This window comes from Sinohyriopsis cumingii, chromosome 16 (genome assembly GCF_028554795.1).
Source record: "Sinohyriopsis cumingii isolate HCF-2022 chromosome 16, ASM2855479v2, whole genome shotgun sequence".
NCBI classification, from domain to species: domain Eukaryota; kingdom Metazoa; phylum Mollusca; class Bivalvia; order Unionida; family Unionidae; genus Sinohyriopsis; species Sinohyriopsis cumingii.
Genome location: NC_142976.1, coordinates 82302162 through 82327122, shown reverse-complemented (window position 1 = coordinate 82327122; position 24961 = coordinate 82302162). Strand labels below are relative to the sequence as shown.

Sequence of the window (24961 nt, the reverse complement as noted above, 5' to 3'; positions counted from 1 at the left end):
CATGCAGAAATAGAGACTGGTCTCCATTAGATTTTTACAAAAAGATATTAATTCTGGAAAGATAATAATTAAAATATAATCATGATGTTAATAGCAAACACCAAGATCCCTTTATCCCACTTGCTTGTATAGGACAACTGAAGCAATTAGAGACTGGCAAGCATACCTTAACTCTTGTGGCAGTGGCATCAGAGCAGTCATCAAACCGTATTGTGTATCCAACCTCATGCCCCAAAATGGATCCCCGCTCTTCTGCTACACGAGTTGCAACCTGCAAGTACATTAGAAATATGGTTTTACCTAATATGTTTGACTAGAGATGGCCTCCATGCTCTTTCCTGGTACTTTCATGGAACTTTTCTGCTCTTTCCTGGTACTTTCATGGAACAAGCTAATATTTTTCTAACCAAAAGAAATGACAAACTACATTTTGAAAACAGTTTTAAAGTCCAATATGCACTTACAATTAGAAAGTAATCACCCCCATTTTTCTCATTTAAACACATAGCACTAATGACTGTAAAAACTGAAAAATGAAACAGACTTTGACTTTCAGTGTCATGTGGTTTAAGTATAGACCACATCTGAAAGATACTATGTGTCCCTATATGAGTAATAATACTAAGATGACTGGACAAAATTTTAAAAACCAAAATCTTAAAATGCAACTTTTCTTAAATAACTGCAGTAAAATGGCCCAAAATATTGGTGTTGTAGCTTGATGCTGCCAGTTAGTGGAACCATTGTCAGCAAAACAGTTTTTATTATGTAGTATCATCAGTAATTATTAAATTCTTGCAGCTGATTTTTATTTTTTAAGGTTGAATATGACCATGACATCACTAACCGGTTTGATTTCTGTGAGCATGTAAGTGGCTGATTATGCCAATTTGTGCTCTAACTGTCTAAGGACACACAAGACAGGAGATTAAAGGCTGTGCTACAATTCTGAGATTTGTGCTGCACACACTTCCACACTGCCTCTGCAATTCTCAGCTTAAAGTCCATTTATGGAGGAGACTGCAACGATCCTGTGCGAGGAATTTCAACTACCACAATTTGGGTCCTCAATTACAACAAGTATTCATCTTCTGATTAGTACATGATTAATTGCTTTTGTCAAGATACATAGATGTGTTGACCTAATTGACTTCATTGGTCAGATTTTTCCCAACAAATCGGCACATGAAATCCAGTCCACATCATTCAGGTTCATTCTAATCCTGCACCAATGTAATTCAAAATACAAAAAGCACTTTTATTTTTTATAATTTTGCAAGCAATTGAAAGTAAAAACATTTGTTATCAATATTCAAAGCATAGTTGATTTCTGCTGCCATTCTTTGTTTGTTAAAATTTCTTTCTTATTTTCAACTCTGCTGCATTTTTATACTGCACTCCACTAAGATGTTTTCTTATGACCATGTCGCTTGAAATTTAAAAAAGACAAGGTGTAAAAAACCTTGCAAATATTTACCATTCAAAGATGGCACAAAGATACTTTATCCCTGGAAGATGGTGGCCAAATAAGTTTATTGGTAAGAAAAACATAAATAAAGAGATGTACCAAATTCCAAGAACACAATGGATCAGGTTTTCTGGTGGTGCTATCAAATTCAAGGGAAGTAACTGACCTGAAACTCCCAATCCGCAATTCTTCTACAAAATTCTTTTTAAAAAATACTGATGATTTCAATAATAAATATTCAGTGGTCAATTTAGATAGGAAACAAATTCTATGATCATAAACAATAATGTATGTAGTTTATTTCTTCTAAATCAGCTTCAACAAGATGGCATTCTACTCCATCCTCATGGCCAGATGACATTCTTTGCAAAAGGGTACAATTTAAGATTAAAATAAACACTGCTTCCTGTTTACTTAACCTGGTTCAAAAATATGTTTCAAGTTATGAATGTGGAAGAAGACTAATATAAAAAAACAGCAACAATTTGTATTTTAAGTCATAAATAAGACAGCAACAATTTGTATTTTAAGTCATAAAGAAGACAGCAACAATTTGTATTTTAAGTCATAAAGAAGACAGCAACAATTTGTATTTTAAGTCATAAAGAAGACAGCAACAATTTGTATTTTAAGTCATAAAGAAGACAGCAACAATTTGTATTTTAAGTCATAAAGAAGACAGCAACAATTTGTATTTTAAGTCATAAAGAAGACAGCAACAATTTGTATTTTAAGTCATAAAGAAGACAGCAACAATTTGTATTTTAAGTCATAAAGAAGACAGCAACAATTTGTATTTTAAGTCATAAAGAAGACAGCAACAATTTGTATTTTAAGTCATAAAGAAGACAGCAACAATTTGTATTTTAAGTCATAAAGAAGACAGCAACAATTTGTATTTTAAGTCATAAAGAAGACAGCAACAATTTGTATTTTAAATCATAAATAAGACAGCAACAATTTGTATTTTAAGTCATAAATAAGACAGCAACAATTTGTATTTTAAGTCATAAAGAAGACAGCAACAATTTGTATTTTAAGTCATAAAGAAGACAGCAACAATTTGTATTTTAAGTCATAAAGAAGACAGCAACAATTTGTATTTTAAGTCATAATTAAGACAGCAACAATTTGTATTTTAAGTCATAAAGAAGACAGCAACAATTTGTATTTTAAGTCATAAAGAAGACAGCAACAATTTGTATTTTAAGTCATAAAGAAGACAGCAACAATTTGTATTTTAAGTCATAAATAAGACAGCAACAATTTGTATTTTAAGTCATAAATAAGACAGCAACAATTTGTATTTTAAGTCATAAATAAGACAGCAACAATTTGTATTTTAAGTCATAAAGAAGACAGCAACAATTTGTATTTTAAGTCATAAAGAAGACAGCAACAATTTGTATTTTAAGTCATAAATAAGACAGCAACAATTTGTATTTTAAGTCATAAATAAGACAGCAACAATTTGTATTTTAAGTCATAAATAAGACAGCAACAATTTGTATTTTAAGTCATAAATAAGACAGCAACAATTTGTATTTTAAGTCATAAATAAGACAGCAAAAAAAGCAAAAGTTGATGACTATGTGGCCTAATAAGCAACACAGAGAACATATTGGCATCTGAGTGTAAGCAACAGTAACAAATGTATTACTGTCAGATAACAAACCATTATTAATAATAATAACAATAATAAAAAGGAAAGGTCCCCCTACTTTCTCTTGATAAAAAGGTCAATCCACTTGGAAATGGTTAAAGCCAAAATTTCAGCATAAACCTTGACAGGTAAAAAGAGATACTTCGAACCATTACTTTGCCCTTTTGAAGTGGCTAAATAGAACCACAGAGCCCAAACTGAACAGAGAAGCCTATTTTGATCATTCCCTTTACAGACCAAAGATCTCAACAGAAAATGGAGCTACTAATGGGAACTGGTTCTTGGCTAAAAACCCTGGTTTGCAAAGGAGAGACTGATAATTGCCATGGAAACAGTTACCTACAGACAAAGCATGAAACTTACTCCTCCTTGCCAACATTATGGACAGCAGGAAGACAGTGTTATGGATAAGTTTCTCCAAGGAAGTTTCACTCAATGGTTCATAATGGGACTTTGACATATCAGAGACTCCAACCTGTCATTAGTGAGTAGGATACTGGTCTGTGTAGCTCTCAGAATACTCTATAAGATCAGAGAGATGAGGGTCTGGTGCAATAGCCATGCTTTTTGAGTGAGTTAGACAGGATTGCCCTATAGCCCCTAAAGGTGGAGACCAAACATTGTCATTCCTCGAAAACAAATTTCCCTATGCACAGGGTGACAGTTTTATCAACATGTTTCTTACCACAGCAAGCAGAGAAGGGTCTCCACTCGATATCATAAACCCTGACAGTAGACCATCTCTTGGGCATAGATGATGCAAATGGTCTTCATGGATTGATCACTTGGTACAAGCCAGGTGTGATGGTGAAGACTGGGTTGTTATGAAGCTGAAACCCAGTGTGGTGCAAAAGCAGGTTTTCCACATTGGTGATCATCTGGGTTCAGCTAATCAACAGGTTGATGGCTGAACCAGGTAATTGGGACCATAGAGGGGCTAGGAGAACAAGGCAGGCAAACAGCAGACATCTTGACTTTGGGGAACACTTGCAATATCATTTTGAAAGGTGGGAAGACATAAGACTGTTGAACACACACTAAATTGAAGGCATCTACTGCCCAAGGCCTCTAAGCCAGGATGGAAGAAAGGTATAAGAAATTTCTTGCTCAGTCACAAAAAACTCAACCAGTGGTCTCCCCCACAGTTGGAAAAGTAATTTTGGTACCTTTAGTTGCACAACCCAACATTAGGCCTTACTGGACAGACTGTCTGCCAAGAAGCTCTTTTTGCATCGAATATGATGAACTTGGAGCATGATCTCAGAGAGGTTCCATACATCCAAACAGAGAGAAGGGTATGTGTACCAGTGTATCCCTTAGGGGTGGAAGAATGAGAGTCAAAAATCTCATTGGTGTCAAAGCTAGAGGTCAGACTGAGTATAAAAACAAACTGGTATCAAAACTGGGGGTTAAATTAAAAATTTGGGGTCACTGAAGTGCAAATGAGGGTAAAGGGAAACACTGGTGTACCTCCTCATGTCCTGTGCTACACCACAACCAATGTGTTGTCAGAGAAGACCATTACACATTTGTCACTTACTTGGTTGATGCAATCCAAGTGGCCTAAAAAAAACACCCTCATCTCCAAGTTGTTTATATGTAGAGGACCTTCTTCCCAGAATGAGTCCTGACAAATTGCTCCTTCAGGCACCAGGTGAGTGCCACTGCCTATATCTGAGGTTTCAGTGTACAGACGTCAGTGTGTGATTTGATTTTTTTAGATGACTTTAACAATTTTTCTGTCATATCACTATGATGTCTGCAGTGTGGCAGTTTATAGTGATGTCCAGGACTGGGGCATCATGCCGACCAGGGGGGCCCTCGAGTGTCCAAGTGGTCTAAAGCGATCTCCGTCATGGATCACTGCCATCTCACCTCTGTCTGTGTGGGCTCGAGTCTCGGATTCAGCTAATGTGGGTATGTGAGAAAGCTTGCCAGTGGGTCGGTGGTTCTTTCTGGGGTTTTCCTGGGTTCTTCCTCCACCATTAATACTGGCCGCCATGTATATCCTATCTTGTGCTGAAAAATGGCATTAAACCCTATAACAACAACAACCAGGCCAACCAGTCAAAACACTAACCTTAAATGCTGAGCACCTAGCAAGGCAGCTGTTAGTACCCTTTTTATATGTCTTTGATATGACTCAACTGGGATTCAAACCTGTGACCTCTCACATCTGAGGTGGATGCTCTAACCATTAGACCACCGGGGTGGTCCAGTGTACAGATGTGTAAAATGAGGTTTGGGTGCATGAATTTAAACTCCTTTCAGTAAACAATCCCAATTAAACTCCTTTCAGTAAACAATCCCAATTGGACCACCAGCTCAGGCAAAGATGAAAATCAGACCCCAAAGTCATCCAAGATGACAGCAGGACTTTGTGCAATCTCCAATTTGCCAGGAGAAGAAACTGGAGGGAATGCAAGTCATCCTATGGGAACCAATTAAATATTAAAGTTTAAGATCCCCAGAAGTGAAAGCTAAAGACAAGCTGATGAGGATTTAGCTCGAAATGCTGAAAAAAGAGACAGTATTTTGTCTATGCAGTCCAATAAAACACAAATTCACCCTAGGCTGGTGATATAGTTCAGCTCATATAAACAAAATCCTGACAAGGGATTAGATCCAATTTCCCTTAGTCCTGGATAAGTCTCAATTGGGTCAATGTGCACCAACAGCAGAGTGGATCTTGAACAGAAGGACTCTCTAAGGACATCATGCATCAACCAGTTGTCAAAGTACTGCAGGATGGATTCCCCAGAGAGCTCAGGTGGGCTGCAGCTACTTGTATCACCCATGTAAAAGCTACTGAGGCAGAAGCTCAAATTTTAAAAAAACCTGCTCCTGGCAAACCTTAGGTAATTCCTGTGGGGAGGAAAATGGGGATGTGCAGATACACATCTCAAGGTTAATGGAGACTACCCAGTCACCTGGCCTTGTAACATCCTTCATGAGGCAGTAGTCACTGTTTAGAAAAATCAATAATAAGCCAAAACTTTTTGCCTTTTGCACCAGGCAAATCTGGAGAAGAAAGATGGATACTGGCTTTTTTTCCACCCTCTCTACTGAGTTGTTCTGTAGAAGGGCATGCACCTCTTCCATAAACTGAACCAGTCTTGACTGGTGGAAAAAGATGGGGGCCATGCAAGAGAATCTTCCTGGAAACAAAGCTGGTACACTTCATTTAAGGTAGTAAGGGCCCACATATCTTTCATGACAACAGACTGGACCTCTGAAAAGAATACTAACCTAGTGTCCATTTGGATGTCCGGAAGAGGAATGCATTGCAGGAGAGTGTTGGGGAGTTCACTGGGCCTAACATTCGGGGGGGAGGGACAGAGTTTGCCAAATTCCTCTCTTGTCCTTTTCAGCAAACTCATCTAGCAACTCAGAATGTAATTACTGTTTGAACTGGGGCTGCAACCTCTTGAAAAGGAAGGACCTTTGGGGTTGTCCAAATGAGCACAGTTCTTGGTCTGCATCAATGGACCATGAACTATAAGGACCCGTGTTCTTGGTCCTCAGATCCTGCAACACCAATGAAGGAATAAGACCTCCAATAAGCACCTATGTTTCCAAAGGAGCAGCCCTCAAAAGGCCCCATCTATCATCTACTAAGATCTTCAAAGTGCACACAGTAATATCCTTTCAGAGACAGATCAACCCCACCAACAATGCCATAGACACTGACAAGACATGCCTCAAGAAACTCACAACTCTTCCAGTAGACACTGAAATGCCAAACTTTCCTCCTTCAAAAGGCTAGAAGAAACTGCCAAAAAAAACAGATTAGCATATGAACCAATAGCTACAAGAGTATGCACCTTTAAGAAACCATGCAGGACTAGCAGACTTCTGACCCTAGGAAAGATTTGGAAAAGCTCCTTTACCACCACAAAATGTGAGAGCAAAAGCCAATCTGTGTGCAATGCTGCCCCATAGAATCTCTTTAAACTAATGAGGATTTTCTTGTTCTCTAAGGTTGAAGACCACTTACAAAGTCCAGAGGAAAAAGGTGGGCAACATCATTTTGCACCTTATCAAACATCAGATTTGTTATCCCTCCAATGTCTGAGATAACATGTTGAAGGATGAAGGGGACCAAAAGGCAGAGCTAGTGACTGATGCAAACACTCATTAGCTTCCAGCAACATGGAGAGGACAATATCATCCTGCACATACTACTTGGAGGAGGAAGGACTTTCCATCCCAATTTTTCTCTGATTGGTTTCCTTTTTTGAAGGTTGAGACTTAGAAACTGGTATCCTTGGTTCACAAATCCTCATAGGAAGTAATGGGATTTTGATCTCAATCCCAGGAGCATATCAGATCTTCATCTTTCTTAGTGGCAAACTTTTGAAGGAAAAGCATGCCTCTTATCCCCCCAAGTCATCTAGAAGGTGAGGGACCCCCAACCACTTTGTTTTGCTAAATCTGAGAAGACAAAGTAGGCCTTCATCTTGCAAGATTCAATTTGCTCTGAAGGGAACATAAGGGGGAATGGCCAATCCAATCACCATTATGAGACAGATTATCCTACTGGGATGGATCAGTAACATAGAGGCATAGGGGGTAAAAACCCAGTCCTCTGTCCCCAGACCGATGATGTAACTCCACTGACTGGTGACCAGTGTTGGTAGACTGGTGATCACTGCTGAAAGACCAGTGACAAGACAAAGGCCTGACAGGCAACAATGACTTGATGACCAAGCTACCATCAACAGATTCAAAGAAAGATAACAGTTTTCTCATCTCAGGAAGGTATAATCTGCACTCTAGTGTATGCGCTGGCCTGCTGACCCTTAGGAAGTGCTGCTCTGCCCTAACTTAGTGGCATAACTCTAAAGGGGCAATGCATCTCTCCAAACTTCTGGTGATACAGATCAAATACTCTCCTGAGTAAAAGGTCCTGGGACCATACTATCTCTATAAGTGTGCTTACTCTCAGCTAGGTTTCAAAGATCATCAGACCATAAAAAACGCTTGATGCAAGATCAACAAGTGGCAAGTGTGCCTATATTTCCCCACATTTTGTAACATTTCCTGAAAAGAAAGACAAAGCAAGTAATTCCTGAAAGGAAAAATATCATACAAATATTCTGAATCAGAAAATGAGCTACTGACAGTGCTATAAAATCATTTTAACTATAATCATACGGCCTAAGAAAGTACTTAGCAGTTATTCAATTATTCAACTGATGAACTAAAGGAATTAAGATTTTGGAACTTTACCCCTTGCAAAAAAAATAATGTACTGGCAAAGCAAGCACTATATTTAAACTTCCAGAAATAAAACACAGGAGCAATGACTTACGCTAACACTGTTAAGGGAAGGGGATGAATTGAGAAGAGCACTGTTAAATTTTCACAGTGCAATCAAGTCCCTAAACAATGAAGAGAGCTTAATTCACAATAAAAAATTTGCAAGGGCAGAGGGAATATTCACTAAATTTATATACAAAATTAGAGCAATTTGCCCAAAAACATATTTAGAAATGAAAATAATGGCAATTTTCTACAAGTCAATTGCACATCTTATGCACACAGTGATAAAGAAAAATAGTATTCTAAATGGACCTATGACATGAGAATCAGAATGGTTTTGGGTTCCCTCTATTCTATAATTCTAAAACACTCCAGTTGGAATTGTAAACTTGTACATGTGGAATTGCATCAGAAATGAGGCAATCCAGGCTAAAGTGAGTGGTCATATATTACTGCTATTAAACTTATGATTTTTTATTACTCATTGGTGACACCATATACATATCCAGAAAATGTCTGGTGCATGCTTTTATAATAAAGGGAGGCAATTTAAGACCCCAAAAATTGATTCACATGCCCATGAATGTCCACTAGAGGGTAGGGTATTCTAATAATCACTGTAACCATTGTTAGTAGTCACATACAAGTAACCAGGAGTATTAACCTACTAAATGAATAAAAGATGGCATAATACATGTATATCATAACTCATTTGCTTAATTTTTTATGGCAGTAACCACAACCAGGATCAAACTGGGAACCTTACTAGGATATTGGTTTATGTGCATGATGGTGAGGTTATCTGTATGAAAACCTTAAACGTTGAACAACCTCGTCCAAGTAATTTGTCTGCAGAACAAGGCACATGCTTTAATAGACATTTTACCCAATATAGGGATCATCAGGTATAAACAGATGATTCTAGATACTAAATGGCATAGTGTTTCATGGTTACCTGAATAAGAGAGCTATTATTTCAGTAGCAACCATAGTAAGCTGAGCAACTCCAATTATCTCATTTACCTCCACATGACATGTTTTTGCATATAAATTAGCACCCTATCCAGTATTTCGAACTATGTAATGTCAGCATCATTTAAAATACAATGAAGCAGGTGGTATTACCGAAATGGGAAAAAATCTAGCTGTGTGATGACATCAATCAAAATAGACTTTCAACTCGTGTTACAAAATACAGCGGAAAAACAGATTTTCAAGACCCTTTTTCTTTTAGGTATTTGCAAGCAGATTTGAGACATTGTGGCTTTAAATGCAAACCAGACCAGTCTGAACTGCATATGGACAAATAAGCCTTTGCAAAAACTATCACAAAAGCTACTGGCAGCTTTCTCAAATACCAACACTGGCAGAGCCTAAGACTCAAATCTACAAGGACAGAACTGAGATAGCAGTGATTGGTAAAGGTGGAGCTCTACAGTTTTCTATTTTGCAAAGGGTTAGATTTCTAAAGAAAAAGAATTTTCCCCCAGTTTTCCTCACAGGTTATACTGGCTAATTAAAAAAGACCTTCTAAATCTTAGTTAATATTCAAATAACTTTTAAATTACTTAAATGTGGTGTATGACTGATGTGTGCAATATGGGTTGTAGAGCATATAGCTTGGCCTTACTTCAGATGTGCACCTTTCAAAAATTGCTAGTTCCACATGGTCATTTTCACTTCATGGACTTCATAGGTAAATTGCACAAAAAAGAGCCAATAACATAAACCAATATTCTCTACACTATGCATGCTGCAAATGTTTACCATTTCACCTTATACGCACTACTCTCTGAGGTTCACAACAACCGTAGAGCACTAATAACAGTGATCGGTAAAAGCAAGTACTTTACACCACTCAGCCACCTCGGTCCCCGTGTTATGTTCATGAATGTATCGAACTGAAGTTACCACAACTGCTACAAACCAGCCATCATTGAGTCACTTCATTTAAACAGAAGACCAGTATTTCTTTATATCTGTATTTCACATCATGAAATTAAACAATATATTGAATGGCAAAAGACAAAATGAATAAAGACAAGTATTTTCCTTCCTAAATGATTAACAATTCAATAAACGTTAGAGTTACCGTGACAGCAGCTACCCTTCGAGGTTGAGTTACTCCAATGACATGGCCTTCGGCAGCCCAACCAGCTTCAAGAAGGTACTACAAAAAAGAAAACAAGATTGCAACATAAGTTCCACTACCAATAATTGTTTTGCATTTTGTACACATAAGAGACAAGACACACACACAAACACACACCATCATCAATATCCATGACACTGACCTGAGATGTTTTATCCATGGACGCCAGCAAGACAAAACTTTTATCACAACACTTTATTTCTAAATTGTTAGAGATAAATTATAAAAAGACTTATTCCCTAGACCTCACATCAATTCTAAAATTTTGCTTTAAAAAATACTTGCCACTGAAGAAAGAATTTAAAGGACTCAGCTTCTAAATATAAAAATACAATACCAGTCAGTGCTTTTGGTTAGAAGTTAACAATGATATAGTCTAAAGATTCTTTATTCAATGGTTCATGGTAATGCAAAATCCAATATGACTGTTTACACATGGTTCCCAAATTGTTCATAAAGTAAGATGAATTGTGAAAGAAGGCAGTTTTTAAAAGAAAACATCAAGTTAATTGTTTATAAAGTAAGATGAATTGTGAAAGAAGGCAGTTTTTAAAAGAAAACATCAAGTTTCTGATATGTTTTCCATTCAAAGGCAAGCTGAGCTAGTTAAACCTTATATTTCTGTGACCAATAAATGGGTGGGGGGTGCGTGTGTGTAGCATGATTTCACTCATAGTGTCTCTTGGTTGATAAATGGATATGCTCCACAATGAACAGTGATTAAGCAAATGACAACTTTACTCAAGGCCAGCAAATGCTCAACAATTTCACAAAGTATGGCAGGGAAATTGGGAAATAAGCTATAATGAAACAAAAGACAACTCCAATTTCAATGACAGTCCACAATTTTAACAACAGCTTCCTCAAATATATGATTATATTTGGATATGTGTTTGTATGTTTGCATGCATGGTGCATGTGTGCACATTTGCACATGCATGTGTGTGTGTGTGTGTGTGTGTGTGTAACTATATTTCTTCTTCAACAGAGATTGCTTCAAATTAATCAAATTCAGGAATACTACAAGCTCTTGAAACAAATGAGAATCAAATTATAATATAAAAGAAAAATGCTGCATAAACTAATGTATTTACAAAAATGAAACATGTAAACAAGAGCATGATATAGATGTCTTTATAAACATCTAAACAAGTATATCATATAAATAGGTATTTTTATCACACAGTCTGTATACTTTACATATAGTGTGTGCAGTTTAATATTTTGACGTTAAGCACATTGAGATATCTTTATGTGATTATGACTTTCCCAAATAAGACCATCAAATTCTTGTGCAGTATTCTCTTTACTGATTGGCGGCAGTCACGGGAAAATCGTCTTCACTCTCTCCCCCCCCCCACTTCTGGAACTTTTTGTTTTTATTTATACATTCAACATTTTGGCAGCCATTTTTCAAACCAACTGCCCAAAAGATATTTGGGATAAAAGGTCACGTCTTTCTGAATCTGGCAAATTTACCCCACATGGGCTCATTATGCTATGTACTGCCAGTCATGTGCAGAAAAATGGTGTTAAACCCCAAACATGAGCAACTTGAAATAAAACTGAAGGTATTGTTCGACAGAAATAATTTTGGTCCTCCACACAAAAAATGGAAAAATTATGAAAGTGGGTTTGGTTTGACCCACCACCCCCCAACAGGTTCTCAATGGGCAATGTCCCACATCCAGCCCTCCCTGCCAAAAATGTATTTTAGTCATAAAAAACTGTTCCTGGTGGAAATTATTTCTCATAATATATAACAAAATAATCTCTAGAAAATAAAAAATCTTACCAAATTTTTCTTTTTAACTTTAAGAATTTCACAATATTCATTGTCACATCAAATTGTTCTCCAATATTATTAGTGCTTAAGTCATTTCATGTGCATGTCAGTGTTCACACAGTAATTCAGTCACAATAAGTTGTTAATTTTTCCAGCAAATACTACATTACCTTTCCTCTTTTCAGAAAAAATCTGTACAATAACGACAAAATAATACATCAACTATACAGGGCTCAAATTTAGCACAAATTTCTTTGTAGCCAGATGGACTAGTATATTGAGAAATTTTCTAGTCCTGCCAAATCTTTACTAGTCCTGTTCACAAAACAATGTCACACAGTTTTCATGTACGTTTACCAGTACAATTTTAAAGTTCGAACAACCCGCAACAAAACTGGATGTTTTCTGTGTGTTTGTTAATGCGAATTGCATACACCAGTTACACCACATAACGTTCCTTTCCACATCATAATTCAGCCATTCCCTGTCTTTTGTCCATTTCTTCTCAAACTTTCCATTACGCTTTTCCCTATCATAAGAATTATTCCTCATCATTCTCATTCAACTTTTGCTTCTTTTCACGTGGCTGAACACCTTGTATCAAATGCCACATTTTGCCTGTCTTATAAGGAGGGAATTGTGCCTTGTCTTGAAATACGAAATGTTATAGTACAGCTGATGCGAATTATTTAAAGGAAAGGAATGGCACAGTGTCATTTATAAGAAAGTCAGAGCAAGAAACACGTTTCAAAACATGTGTCTTTGTCCCCTCTCACAATTAAATGGCCTCTCCCTAACAAAGATTTAACTTCAATGGATGTTCTGTATGATCAAAGTAGTGGCTATTGTAAATACTGGTATAAAATATTAGCATCAGAAGATAGTGTTAGTTTCAGCTTGGAAAAGGTGTGTTCCCATCAAACGAAGCCATCTGACACTCGGCGCATTGTATTTAACTGCTCCAATTACAGTATCATAAGTCGTAAGTTTGGTAATTGCTCCTAATTAATCGAACCTCAATGTATTGTTGAAATTAATAATAAGACGGAAAATTTTCAAATCTTAGATGCCCATGCTCAGATATTTTAATTCCCAACAAATGTAAGGCATTCTGTTTGGATATATCCATGTGTATTCAATTATTTGTTCATTCTTGTAAGGGAAAAATATAGAAACTATTCCTATCATCATAGAAAAAATAGTTGTATGGAAAGGATGTGTCAATAACGTAATCGTAATAAATTTATCTAATTCTTATAATTATTTCGATAGAAATGTAAAATATGTAGTTTCCTGTTTGTGACTGTTGGAGCGTTTGGGTAGCGAGCAAAAAAAAGAACCTTAACCAAAAACTATGCAAACTAATTTTTTTGTTTTTGTTTCTGCCGTGTTCTTTTGTGTGGTACAGTGTGTATACCACTTTGTAGTTTGTTACTGTGGTCGAGTGAATAAAGTGTGATACCACGTAATTTTTTCATTTAATTCGTTATAAGATTAATTAGGATCAATTAACAAACTTCCGTTGTTAATGACGGGACCATACTTTGCGCTGTTAAGTGAAATCTGATGGATTCTTGTTATAGAAATGCACCTTTCTGAGGCAGAAATTGACTTCATCTTCTCATGCTAATATTTTATGACTGTGTTTACAGTGGCCACTGCTTTGATTCTACAGAACATCTGCTAAGTCAAGTCTTTATTAGGGAATGGCGTAAACAAACGCTGACTGTTGATAACCGAAACTTACTAGCCCATCAGACTATTAACATTATGAAAGTTACCAGTTCGACAGGAAATCTGCTAGCCTCGGGCTAGCGGACTATCGCTAATTTCAAGCCCTGCTATATATAAATAATCACAAAATTTCATTTGTCTCTACCCCCACTGGACACAACCTTTTGACATTAATATGAGAGCCTTGATCTTTTTATAGCCTTGACAAACATTCCTTTTGCTTTACTTTTCGTCACCAGTGACATTTACGACTTAGTTTTTCCTCAACAAGAGGTCATTTTCCTTTTCAAACACCTCCATGTAGTGGTCATAATTTGTGCTTCTAATATTCAATTTCTCTGTATGCAGCTTCTTTTGGATGAGCTGGCTGCTGCTCTAGTACTAATATTAGTACTTCTAATACTACCATGCTGAGGCTACAACATCATAGCTAGCTGGTGCTCTAGTACTATTATTAGTACCTCTATTACTACCATGTTGAGGCTACAACATCATAGCTAGCTCGTGCTCTAGTACCAATATTAGTACTTCTATTACTACCATGTTGAGGCTACAACATCGTAGCTAGCTACTGCTCTAGTATTAATATTAGTACCTCTATTACTACCATGTTGAGGCTACAACACTGTAGCTAGCTGCTGCTCTAGTACTAATATTAATACCTCTATTACTACCATGTTGAGGCTACAACATCATAGCTAGCTGCTGCTCTAGTACTAATATTAGTACCTCTATTACTACCATGTTGAGGCTACAACACTGTAGCTAGCTGCTGCTCTAGTACTAATATTAATACCTCTATTACTACCATGTTGAGGCTACAACATCATAGCTAGCTACTGCTCTAGTACTAATATTAATACCTCTATTACTACCATGTTGAGGCTACAACATCGTACCTAGATGCTTGCCAGCCTTGGCTCACAAAAGCTGGACATTATTCAATGAGTTTCATAAATTCAGTATTAAATCATTACCAATTTGAGATCTTCTACATACCATAAACATCCCAACAAGTACATCACATAAATGTATCTATATAAACATCTAAATAAGTACATTATATTGTCTTTTTAAACATCCCAACATGTACACCATACAAATTTGTACTTCTAAACACCTGAACAAGCACTTCATATAAATATGTGTTTATAAATTTTGGAACCAAATATTGTTTAGCATTCTTTAAACATATGCCTGATGCTGCTAATGATGCATGTTGGTGCACATAGTGTATAGCGTTAGTTGATTTACATTACTTTTGACATAGTAAAGTCAAGGATTGCTATCTATGTTTTGGGAATTTATTTTAGATTACTGCTATACTTCATTCATACTGTGAGTGACTGATTTGTAAATGTAAATGACACACTAAAATAATTGCAAGGAAAGCAAAATGAGGTGAAACATCTGAAAATGAAAAAAAAAACTGAAAAAATTTATATCAATCATAAAAGGGGGTCTTTCTTACTACATGGCACATGTACTTTTTACTTAATCATTTGTGCATGTGTGTGTGTGTGTGCATGCATGCATGTATGTACTGATGGATGGATCAATGGAGGAGGGATGCCTGCCTGCCTATATGTACATGTATGTATGTCTGTGGTTTAATCCCAGCTATACAGTGCCTAGACAGTTTATGAATCCCTACAAATGGCATGCAAATCAAAATAAAAAACAAGAGTGTAAATAGTATAAATATTACTCATAAACCATGTCCACATCCCAGATTCCACCCCAATATCAGACCCAATCTATATCCTAAAGTCCAGTGCATATCAGGCCCAGTCTACATCCCAGACTCCAAGGCATATCAGGCCCAGTCTACATACAAGAGCACAGGGCACATCTGGCTCAGTCTACATCCCAGAGCCAAAAGGAATGGGAGCAATATTTGTTTAATTACTCTGACCAATCAAACACAAAAGAGTATGAAAATATGAAAAGAACAAGAATGTATATACCTCACTAAAGATATGACTCCCAAAGCAACATAAAACATTTATACATGCTTTCTATAAGTTTTGAAAAATTGGTGTATTTTATTGAAATGGATGAACTTGTTTACTTGATATTCAAAACATCACTGCTTCATCATAATCAAGTTTCATATACTGTATTATTATGGACCAATTGCTACTACATCTGGTGAAAATAATGATGTCCCACCCTGTCACATTATCCTGACACAAGGTTAACCAGTCATAACACTAACCTCTTAATGCTGAGCGCCAAGCAAGGCAGCTGTCAGCACCATTTTTTAAGTCTTTGGTATGACTCGGCCGGGGATCGAACCCACGACCTTCCGCTTCTGAGTGGTAAGAAAACTGTCATAACAACTGGTAAATGAAACCCTAACACATGGTTTGTTTAATCGAATTTTAACGAACTGAACTATGGTGGCTCCCTTAATAACCGGTTGAAATTGTACTACTGTATTTCATGTAATTTTTTGTGCATGACAAAATAATGATTATTTCAGGGTACAAAAAATTATATGTAAAATAATAATTATCATTTTGTGGTACTGACCAAATAACAAAAAATAATGGGATCGTACCTGAACAAGTTCTCCAGAATACACGCTACTGTACAACCTAACAGTATTCATTCTGTTCTCAAATCAAGAATCTAATTACAAATAAAAAAAAGTACTCAAAGATTTTTGTTGATATTAGTGAGAGAGAGAGAGAGAATTATGTCTCATTGTGTGCAAGCTTGTCTGCATTTAGAGCATATGTAGCTGTTATGTTGTGTAATGTTGGCAAAATGATTAAGATGGTATGAAGATGTGTTACTTAAGGGCATTATTTATTGGTTTACAATCTAAAATATATGGAACGGTGGACAGGTGGACCATAACTGAAATCGCTCATTCACACAACACTCATGTACCTCTAGCTGGACTGACTGACAGGTGAACTGCATATATGATATATTAAAGCATATGAAGAACTAATAGAGAGGTAGTCTCAAACTCTTTAATTAGCATTATAAAACAGTACATAAGTATACATCTTTGCCATTCCTTGGGTCTCACCCTTGCTGCATGAGGTTAGTTGTGGTAGATGGTAGAGAAACATGCAGTAACTACGAGGCGGAATCGCCAGTATGACCGATGTCAGGGCCAAATGGCCAACATGCCCTATATGAGGCAGAATTGCCAGTATGACTGATGTCCAGGCAGAATTGCTGATGTTTTCAGGTGGACTCGCCAGTATGACTGACTGACATAACTGTTATGGCAGAATTGCTGCTGTATTGAGGCAGAGTTGCCACAACATGTTATGTCTGTAAGTCGAGTGGATTGGGGACAGAATGTCCAAATGATGCAGCATGCCGAGAATGGAACTGCAGTAATATGCAGCGGAGAGCCCCAAGGAATGGATATATATGGACAAGAAGTACCTGCAGTTCTGTTAAAATAAGCATGAAAATCACAATCAATATAAGCAATTATGGATATGAAAATGAATCATTGCCATATTAAGAAATATACGACTGTTAATCATCATAAATGGATAATATTGCAAGAACCAGTGCCAATGTATCACTGTTCTGGGGTCCATGCCTGCACACAATGTTATGGTGATACCAAGACTAAAGTCATATTATATCTAGATTGTAGTTGTAAGCAATACTGTGATGCAAGAATCTGTAAGAAAGTCATATATGATGAAACTAAGACAATTATAAACATGTACATTCAGCACTGCAATGTTCACGGCTTGTTCCCCATTTTGGGGTTGATGTATAAATAAAGCAAAGTTTTCACAAAATGCCACAAAATCTATTCTGCAGACACGCATACAGTTCGTGTAGTTCAATAATTAAGTCAGATGCACACAACAGATTGCAGTGCACATTCAGTAACATGACTGAACTAGAAAACTAATAGATACACCAACAACATTATGTAAACACGATGCTTAAAACGCCACCCGATGCCAATAAATCTGATGATCCTGTCCCACAAAACACACTACCGGTGCGAAACACACCTCAGAGGGCAATTGAATCTGATGATCACATACTACCAATGCTAACACACCTCAGAGGGCGACTGAATCTGATGATCACACACTACCAATGCTAACACACCTCAGAGGGCGACTGAATCTAATGATCACACACTACTGGTGCGAAACACACCTCAGAGGGCAACTGAATCTGATGATCACACACTACCGATGCTAACACACCTCAGAGGGCGACTGAATCTGATGATCACACACTACCGATGCTAACACACCTCAGAGGGCGACTGAATCTGATGATCACACTGCATAGAAAACTGAAAAATCCAATGCGCAATGAAATACTTAGTACAATACACAGAATCTGCTTACTCCCTTCTCAGAAATAAAGAACCTGAATGATCACCTCCGAAAGAATACACTGACACACACGAACTTGCCTAGATTAGAACACAAATACTTCCATCAGATGCACTCCATCCCAGAGAAATGCGTATTTGAAAATGCTCATACGGCGTTACTTCATCTATGAATGGGTAGATCCACACATGGACTGCTGTTCACACATAATGGCATCATTCGAGGTCCTGAGATAACGTAAATAAGAATCATGTCCAACGGCCTAGCGTTTTAACATGGTGGTCCTTGATCCCAGCTTTTGCAGCTGTCATGGCAGCCCCTATCCAAAGAAGTCCCCATTGAATTTGCCTTGTGTATAGCCTAGTATGTGCAGGAGCAAACTTAACTTCTCCAAAAACACTGGTCTAAAAAGTGGATTAATACTATCTGTAGTAAATAGTTGGTCCAAAGGTCTAAGACAACCCACCCTGCTGTGAAACGCTAGGTACTCATGCATAGCCCTTAAGGGGCAGGTACAGTTATGCACTGCAAAAAGTCTGTTCTGCACATCATACCGGAATGGATCAGCCTTTGATGCTCTCAACATTAAAGTCCCATTGGAATTATCTGCAGCAATAATAAAGTCGCTGATATGCAAGTACTCCATATCCGTAGTTGGCGTCACCATAAATTTGCCACAACGTAAGATGGCAAACAAAGCTAATGAAGATGCAGCAAGCAGCATACCATCCACCCAGAGACTAAAGAAACCTTTTTGAAGCAAGGTGCACATGCATGCCAATATATCAAAGGTGATGGGAAACCTTGAGTTAGGTCCATTACTCTGCAATTTCTTCACACCCTGCACTACCATTTGCAATCTTGGGCAGCATGAATACAAAGGGCCATCAAGGGGGTGATGTATGCCACATTTGACACAGAAATACTTCACAACACACAAATACAGTTTGATAGATGTGTATCAAATATGAATACTTTTGAAGCAATATGCCACAAAAGCAACAAGGGCATCCTCATTAGTTGGTACTGAAGGTTGATTACACCTATGATCCCAGCAACCCAACATGACCCAAAAAAATGACTGAACGTTTTCCAACATGATAAATAGACTGATTGCGTCTGTGGACTATGTGCTGCTTGTAGTAACCAGTCCACAGTTTCGTTTAGTAGAGTATCATGGGAGACTTAGATCGATGCTTCATAATTATCTCGACTGAACTGATATTGTCACAATGGAACAAAATTCGTTTTCTCTGCCACATATGGCCCCATATATGGGCTGCAACTACAATGGGGTAAATTTCCAGCAGGGCCATAGACAACTTAGCTGCGCCTAATACATCCAAATTATCCAGCCACAATCCTTGGAACCATCTGCCTTTAAAAAACCCGACAAAATCCAAGAATTTATGCTTCATCAGTAAAGAGCTCAAAATCTGTAGCAACAGTAATATTAAAATCCAAGAAAAAAGAAACTCCATTCCACTGAGCCATAAAGTCACCACACATCTTTAGATCCAGTCTACATTCGCTATTTATTTTACATGATGATTCAATTCAGTGGTGGTTGTTGACAAAGATATTAGATAGGATGTGAAAGACCAACAAGAGACGATCACTCGACATGCATAATGTAAATGGCCCAACGGACTCAGCAATTCCCTCTTCGTGCAAGATTTCCTTTGCTGGAAAGTTTTTAGTAGAGCAGCTAATCTGCTCAGCTTATCTTGTGGCAATCTAGATTCCATTTTTTCTGAGTCTAGAATTATACCCAAGTATTCCATGACTGGTGACGGTCCTAAAGTCTTGTGGGGAGCAATTGAAATAGATAATCTATCAGGTTGTGATGTTGCTGATATCAAATTTTTACACTCGAATGAAGAAGTAGGCTGATGAGAAAGTCCCGTATGAAAACCATAGCAGAGACCATTTATAAGATAATCCACAAATTCTTTATCAGGATGATGTTGCAATTCTTCTTGCAATCTAGTGATGTTGATTGGTGTGGTTGCCCGAAATGTTACTGCTATATCCTGATTTAGTAATTGAGGTTTTATAGGTGGCAGTACCTGCTTAGTCATCAGGTTGCACCTGAGCTGTGAATGAGATTTTTTGCAAGTCAAGCATTTGTGCGTATTACTACAATTTGCTCCGAAAAAAGCCTATTGTTCCATTGAAATTATTACATATTTCTTTCACTAAGTGTAATATCCTTCTCTGACCTTGTCTATCAACTGTAAACTGTCTATTCACTGTTGGGCCTTGTTTTGGTTGACTAATTGCTGTCTGCGGAGCAAGGTGACAGAAGTCTGAATCATGAGCAAAACTCTGGCAATGCTGGCATGGAACAACCTTGTAAGTAGATAAGACATACGTTTGTAGCTTGGGGTCGATTCTACTCCAATCTAGTTTTATATACATGGAGCTGCAGTAAATGGCTGCTTTTCGGGCAAATTCTTTGTGGTACTCAAAAAAAGCTGGGCTTCCTTTTGTTAGGGCATACATTTTTATCATTTCTTTTTGATAGAGATCAAATTCTTGAGTTCTCGAAGGAAAGGCATCGCAAATAATTGCCTTGATTGCCTTGTACCGACTAAACGCCAGTATGAACTCGCTAACAGTCAAGTTCTTGGAAAGCCAATAATTGCAGACTTGTTTAAAATTTGAAATATAACCCGGAAGTTTTCCCACCAACTTCATGCCTCACTGACCTGACTGAATGGATGTTTGCTTTCAAATTCATTTGGCATTAGAAGTAAAGATAAATTTACGTATTTACCTGCAATAATCTCCTTTCACAGTTGTAAGCTGACGGGGTCAATATCTGGAAGGGTAGAGATAGGCACGCCATGGTCAGAAAAATCGGTGACAGTCGCTGCGCTACCAGACCTATTTTCCGTGGCCAACATCGCTGTTGCGAGGGTATGCGACTGTCTCAGTACATGGATATCCCATATGGGTGGTTATATTTAACTGGGTTTGCATTTTTATCAATTCTGCTTGAAGAGATGATCCTGCTTCCAACAAAATGGTATCCTTTACATGAACCTGGTGTATTTGTTGTTGTGATTGAGTATTCTCTTTGGTGCTAGGAGCTGTGCACTACGTCGACTGGTTTTCGATGCACAGCAGACCCATGTCTCTCATTGGATGACTTTAAGGGATTAGCTGTATTGGTAGATTGCCACAGGCTGGCTGGCAGAAATACTGAGCCAAGTCTCATTCAGGTAAGTGAGCAAATCTGGGGGTGTTGACGTCATCCCGAGCTGCTGCAAACCCTCCCTTCCAGGGGAGTCGGAATCCAGGGGAATAAAGGCTCGTATTAGGCCGCCATCTTGAATTAGCTTCAAATTTTCCTCATAAATCTACACAAGTTGAGCCTTCTTTAAAGAAGCCTACATAATAATGTTAATTTCACATATTTTTTTAAGAAGTTTTCCCACCGACTAATTTTTGGGTGACTGAGCATTCCAGTGTTATCTGTTTTTTTGCTGCTCTACGACTGCGGTACCCATGAGAAGACGAAAGCTGGTGCGATTTATCCATGGTATACAAGAAGTCAGCAATTGCCCGCAGAACAATGGGGTTATATACACGAAGCGAAACACTTTTTTTTTAACTCAGCAATTGCCCAGCAGAACAAAGGGCTGTGAAACAGGCGGTGCTACATGACAACCACTTAAAAGAATCAGCCAACTTGTAAATTGTCATTGTAATGTAAACCAGATGAATCCAAATGTTAGCACCACGCCTCGAAATTGAAAACTATATCAACATATATCCAGTATAGGCTATAAATGTGTCCTGACAGACTGTCAAGTTCCAATAGCAAACAACTCAGAATAGAATATAATATGAAAGCAAGAACAGACCACTCTCAAATCTGATCACTTGTAAAGTGAATGACTGCTGTCAGCTACCTCAGCACAGCAGACCCATGTCTCTCATTGGCTGATTGCTAATCCAACTTAGTGTGCGTGTCCACTGAACTGACCCACATCACAGACCCTGGCTGGACTCCAATCTTTGTGTAAATATCATTTAATTACATTAAACACCTATAAATTGTACACAATGATATGAGTCCACATTGTCAAGAAATTAAGTGCAACTTACATTTTTACAGCAGCAATAATCTCATTATCAAATTGCAATAAAAAAATAAAGCACTTAAAATCACATTTTAGTTAATGCATGTGAGCGCGAGTGTGCATATGTGTGTGTGTGTGTGTGTGTGTGTGTGTGTGTGTGTGTGTGTGTGTGTGTGTGAGAGAGAGAGATGAAACAAACTTGTGTCAGTGTACAAGACCATATTTATTCAGGGTGGTTTTTATCTGTAGCTTTTGCAGATATTACGACCCTATTATATTTCATTATCAATAAACACCGCTAAATGAACAGTTCATTCTTATTTTAATTACGATGTACATTGTCGCAACAACCAAATAGCTATGCAGTTTTATTTAAATGGTAATTAACATGCTCAGCTCTCTGGCTATTCCACTTGAAACAGGACTGAGGGCAAGAATCAACTGAATAGGTCAAATCGGCGTGGCTGCCAGTAGGGAAATGAGGCTCTCTCTAGGGAAATGAAAATCTATCAATGTGATATTGAATTTGTTATAAGGACAAGCAATCATATGCATTACTTGTTATTCAAACTCGCCAATAAAGATAATAGAAGGGTATGTCATAGAATAGATTTGCAATAAAATGTTAATTATATCCAAGTCAAAAAGGAACAAGCACTTAAAAGATAGTATATGTATGTATACAAATTGATTTAACGATGTCCTTGACTTTCAAATTTACGATAGAAAATGACAAGGTTTTTATATTTTATGTTTGCATGACTATAATGAAACAATAAGACTAGTTGACCAATGGTATGTGGTCTTCACTTTAGCATGTATTGAGATGTAACTTTTGTTGGATAAGACATCAAACTGATTTTAAAATGCACATGGTGTTTTGTTACGGTGATGGACTTAGTAAGGAGAACTAATTGTTATGTATATCTGATTTAATTTATATTTATTTTAATTTATTGTTTGTTTGTCACCTTTAAAAAAATATATTCTATTATATGCTATTATAATATAATCTTGTTTAAGTATGTACTGGCAGCCAAAATTTCAACTTAGAAATTCAGTGTGGATTTTATAATCAATAGATAGATCTTTAAAAAAATAAAAGAACAAATAACAGATTATATGTCTATGGGTAAAAATATTCTTCATAAAATGCCACGATTTTCCGCAAAATTGTCAAATTGCACAAATGACCAAATTAAGTAGTTGATATTATTGAAACTAATTGCAGTTTAAGTCTGGAACTTTCCAGATCTGTTACTTTCTATACAGAGACTTTTGCTCAGTTTTTTGGGGAACTGAATTCTCTGAAATAACAATGTAGCAGACCCCCAAAATTAAAGATCTTCACTAAACTGGTCAACGGCAAATACAGCCGCAAATATTAAAAATTCAATATCTTGGCCATTTATTTATCTATTTTTAAAATTTAAAGTGTACTGTGTTCAGATTACTGTAATCTATCTAACAATTCTATATTCTGAGGATTTAAAACAACATTTTTTTTAAACAGCTCCCCACCCCCGGGCAGAACTCACATGATGTCAACATACAACCACACAGCAAAGTAAAATCTGCACTGTGCAGAAGAGCACAACCAATAACAATATTTTATTGAAATGTAAAAAGCATTTTATAGCAAACTCAATACCAAAATGTCATGTCAGTTTTTGTTCAGCTCCCTCTCTTTTCTGGTTCTTTGTGCGACTGTCATAAGGTTTTCTTGTCAGTTTCAACCTATAAAGAAACTGTCTGTCTGAAAGACGAGAAATGTTTAGTCCAACAAACTCAAACCAGTCCTTACACAAGACAGTTTTTCATTAAGCTTGAACATCAGCAAGTCAGTGATTGTTCCATTGGTTGGGGGCTGAGCTGGACGTGGTAATGTCTTTAGTAAATAAGGGCTGAGCTAGTCATGCTGCTTCAAGTTCAACTGCTGGAGAAAATGTCCGACATTACGTCTCTCCAAGTCATGGGTTGCACTGCAGTTAAGAAATGACAAAACATCCGATTCAGAAATAGATTCTAAATTTGCTTCTGCAGCAGCTCTCAGCGCATGATGTATCTCCTGCAAATTTGCATGCCTAAAATCATCTTGACATGAGGCTGAGCAAATCTTTTCAAAAAGTTCTTGAATTTGATCAGAAGTGACAGGAAATTTACTTTTAAGCTGATGGAGCTGGATCAAAAACTTGTAGGTGATGACATCTTGCTCTTGATGCTCAAGGGCTATTTTTCTCCTTTGCCCTTTTTAATTAGCCACCTAGACATACGGTGGAAGTCTTCATTCTCTGTAAAAGTGCAAAACAGCACAGTTAATAATTTATAAGACCAGTATCAGTGCAAGATTTGGGAATCCAATTTTTTGTATTATCTAGGTTGAGATCTTCAGGTCATAGAATTTTAGATGTTATAACTTTGTGAGCACATTTTGTTTTGTTTTATCAAAAATATATTTTGAT

The 24961-nt window shown here is 37.2% G+C and overlaps 1 protein-coding gene across 2 annotated transcripts in view; it reads right to left on the bottom strand.

The window, feature by feature from the left end:
- LOC149780902 (putative ATP-dependent RNA helicase DHX35) overlaps window positions 1–24961 on the bottom strand; it is a 460487-nt gene that overhangs the window by 427789 nt on the left and 7737 nt on the right. For both annotated transcript variants that reach the window (XM_089937996.1, XM_089937997.1), the window contains 2 exons: window positions 10489–10566; window positions 167–271 (listed from right to left, as the gene is read on the bottom strand). In XM_089937996.1, coding sequence (XP_089794122.1) covers window positions 167–271; window positions 10489–10566 — 183 coding nt within the window. The remainder of the gene's footprint in view (window positions 1–166; window positions 272–10488; window positions 10567–24961) is intronic.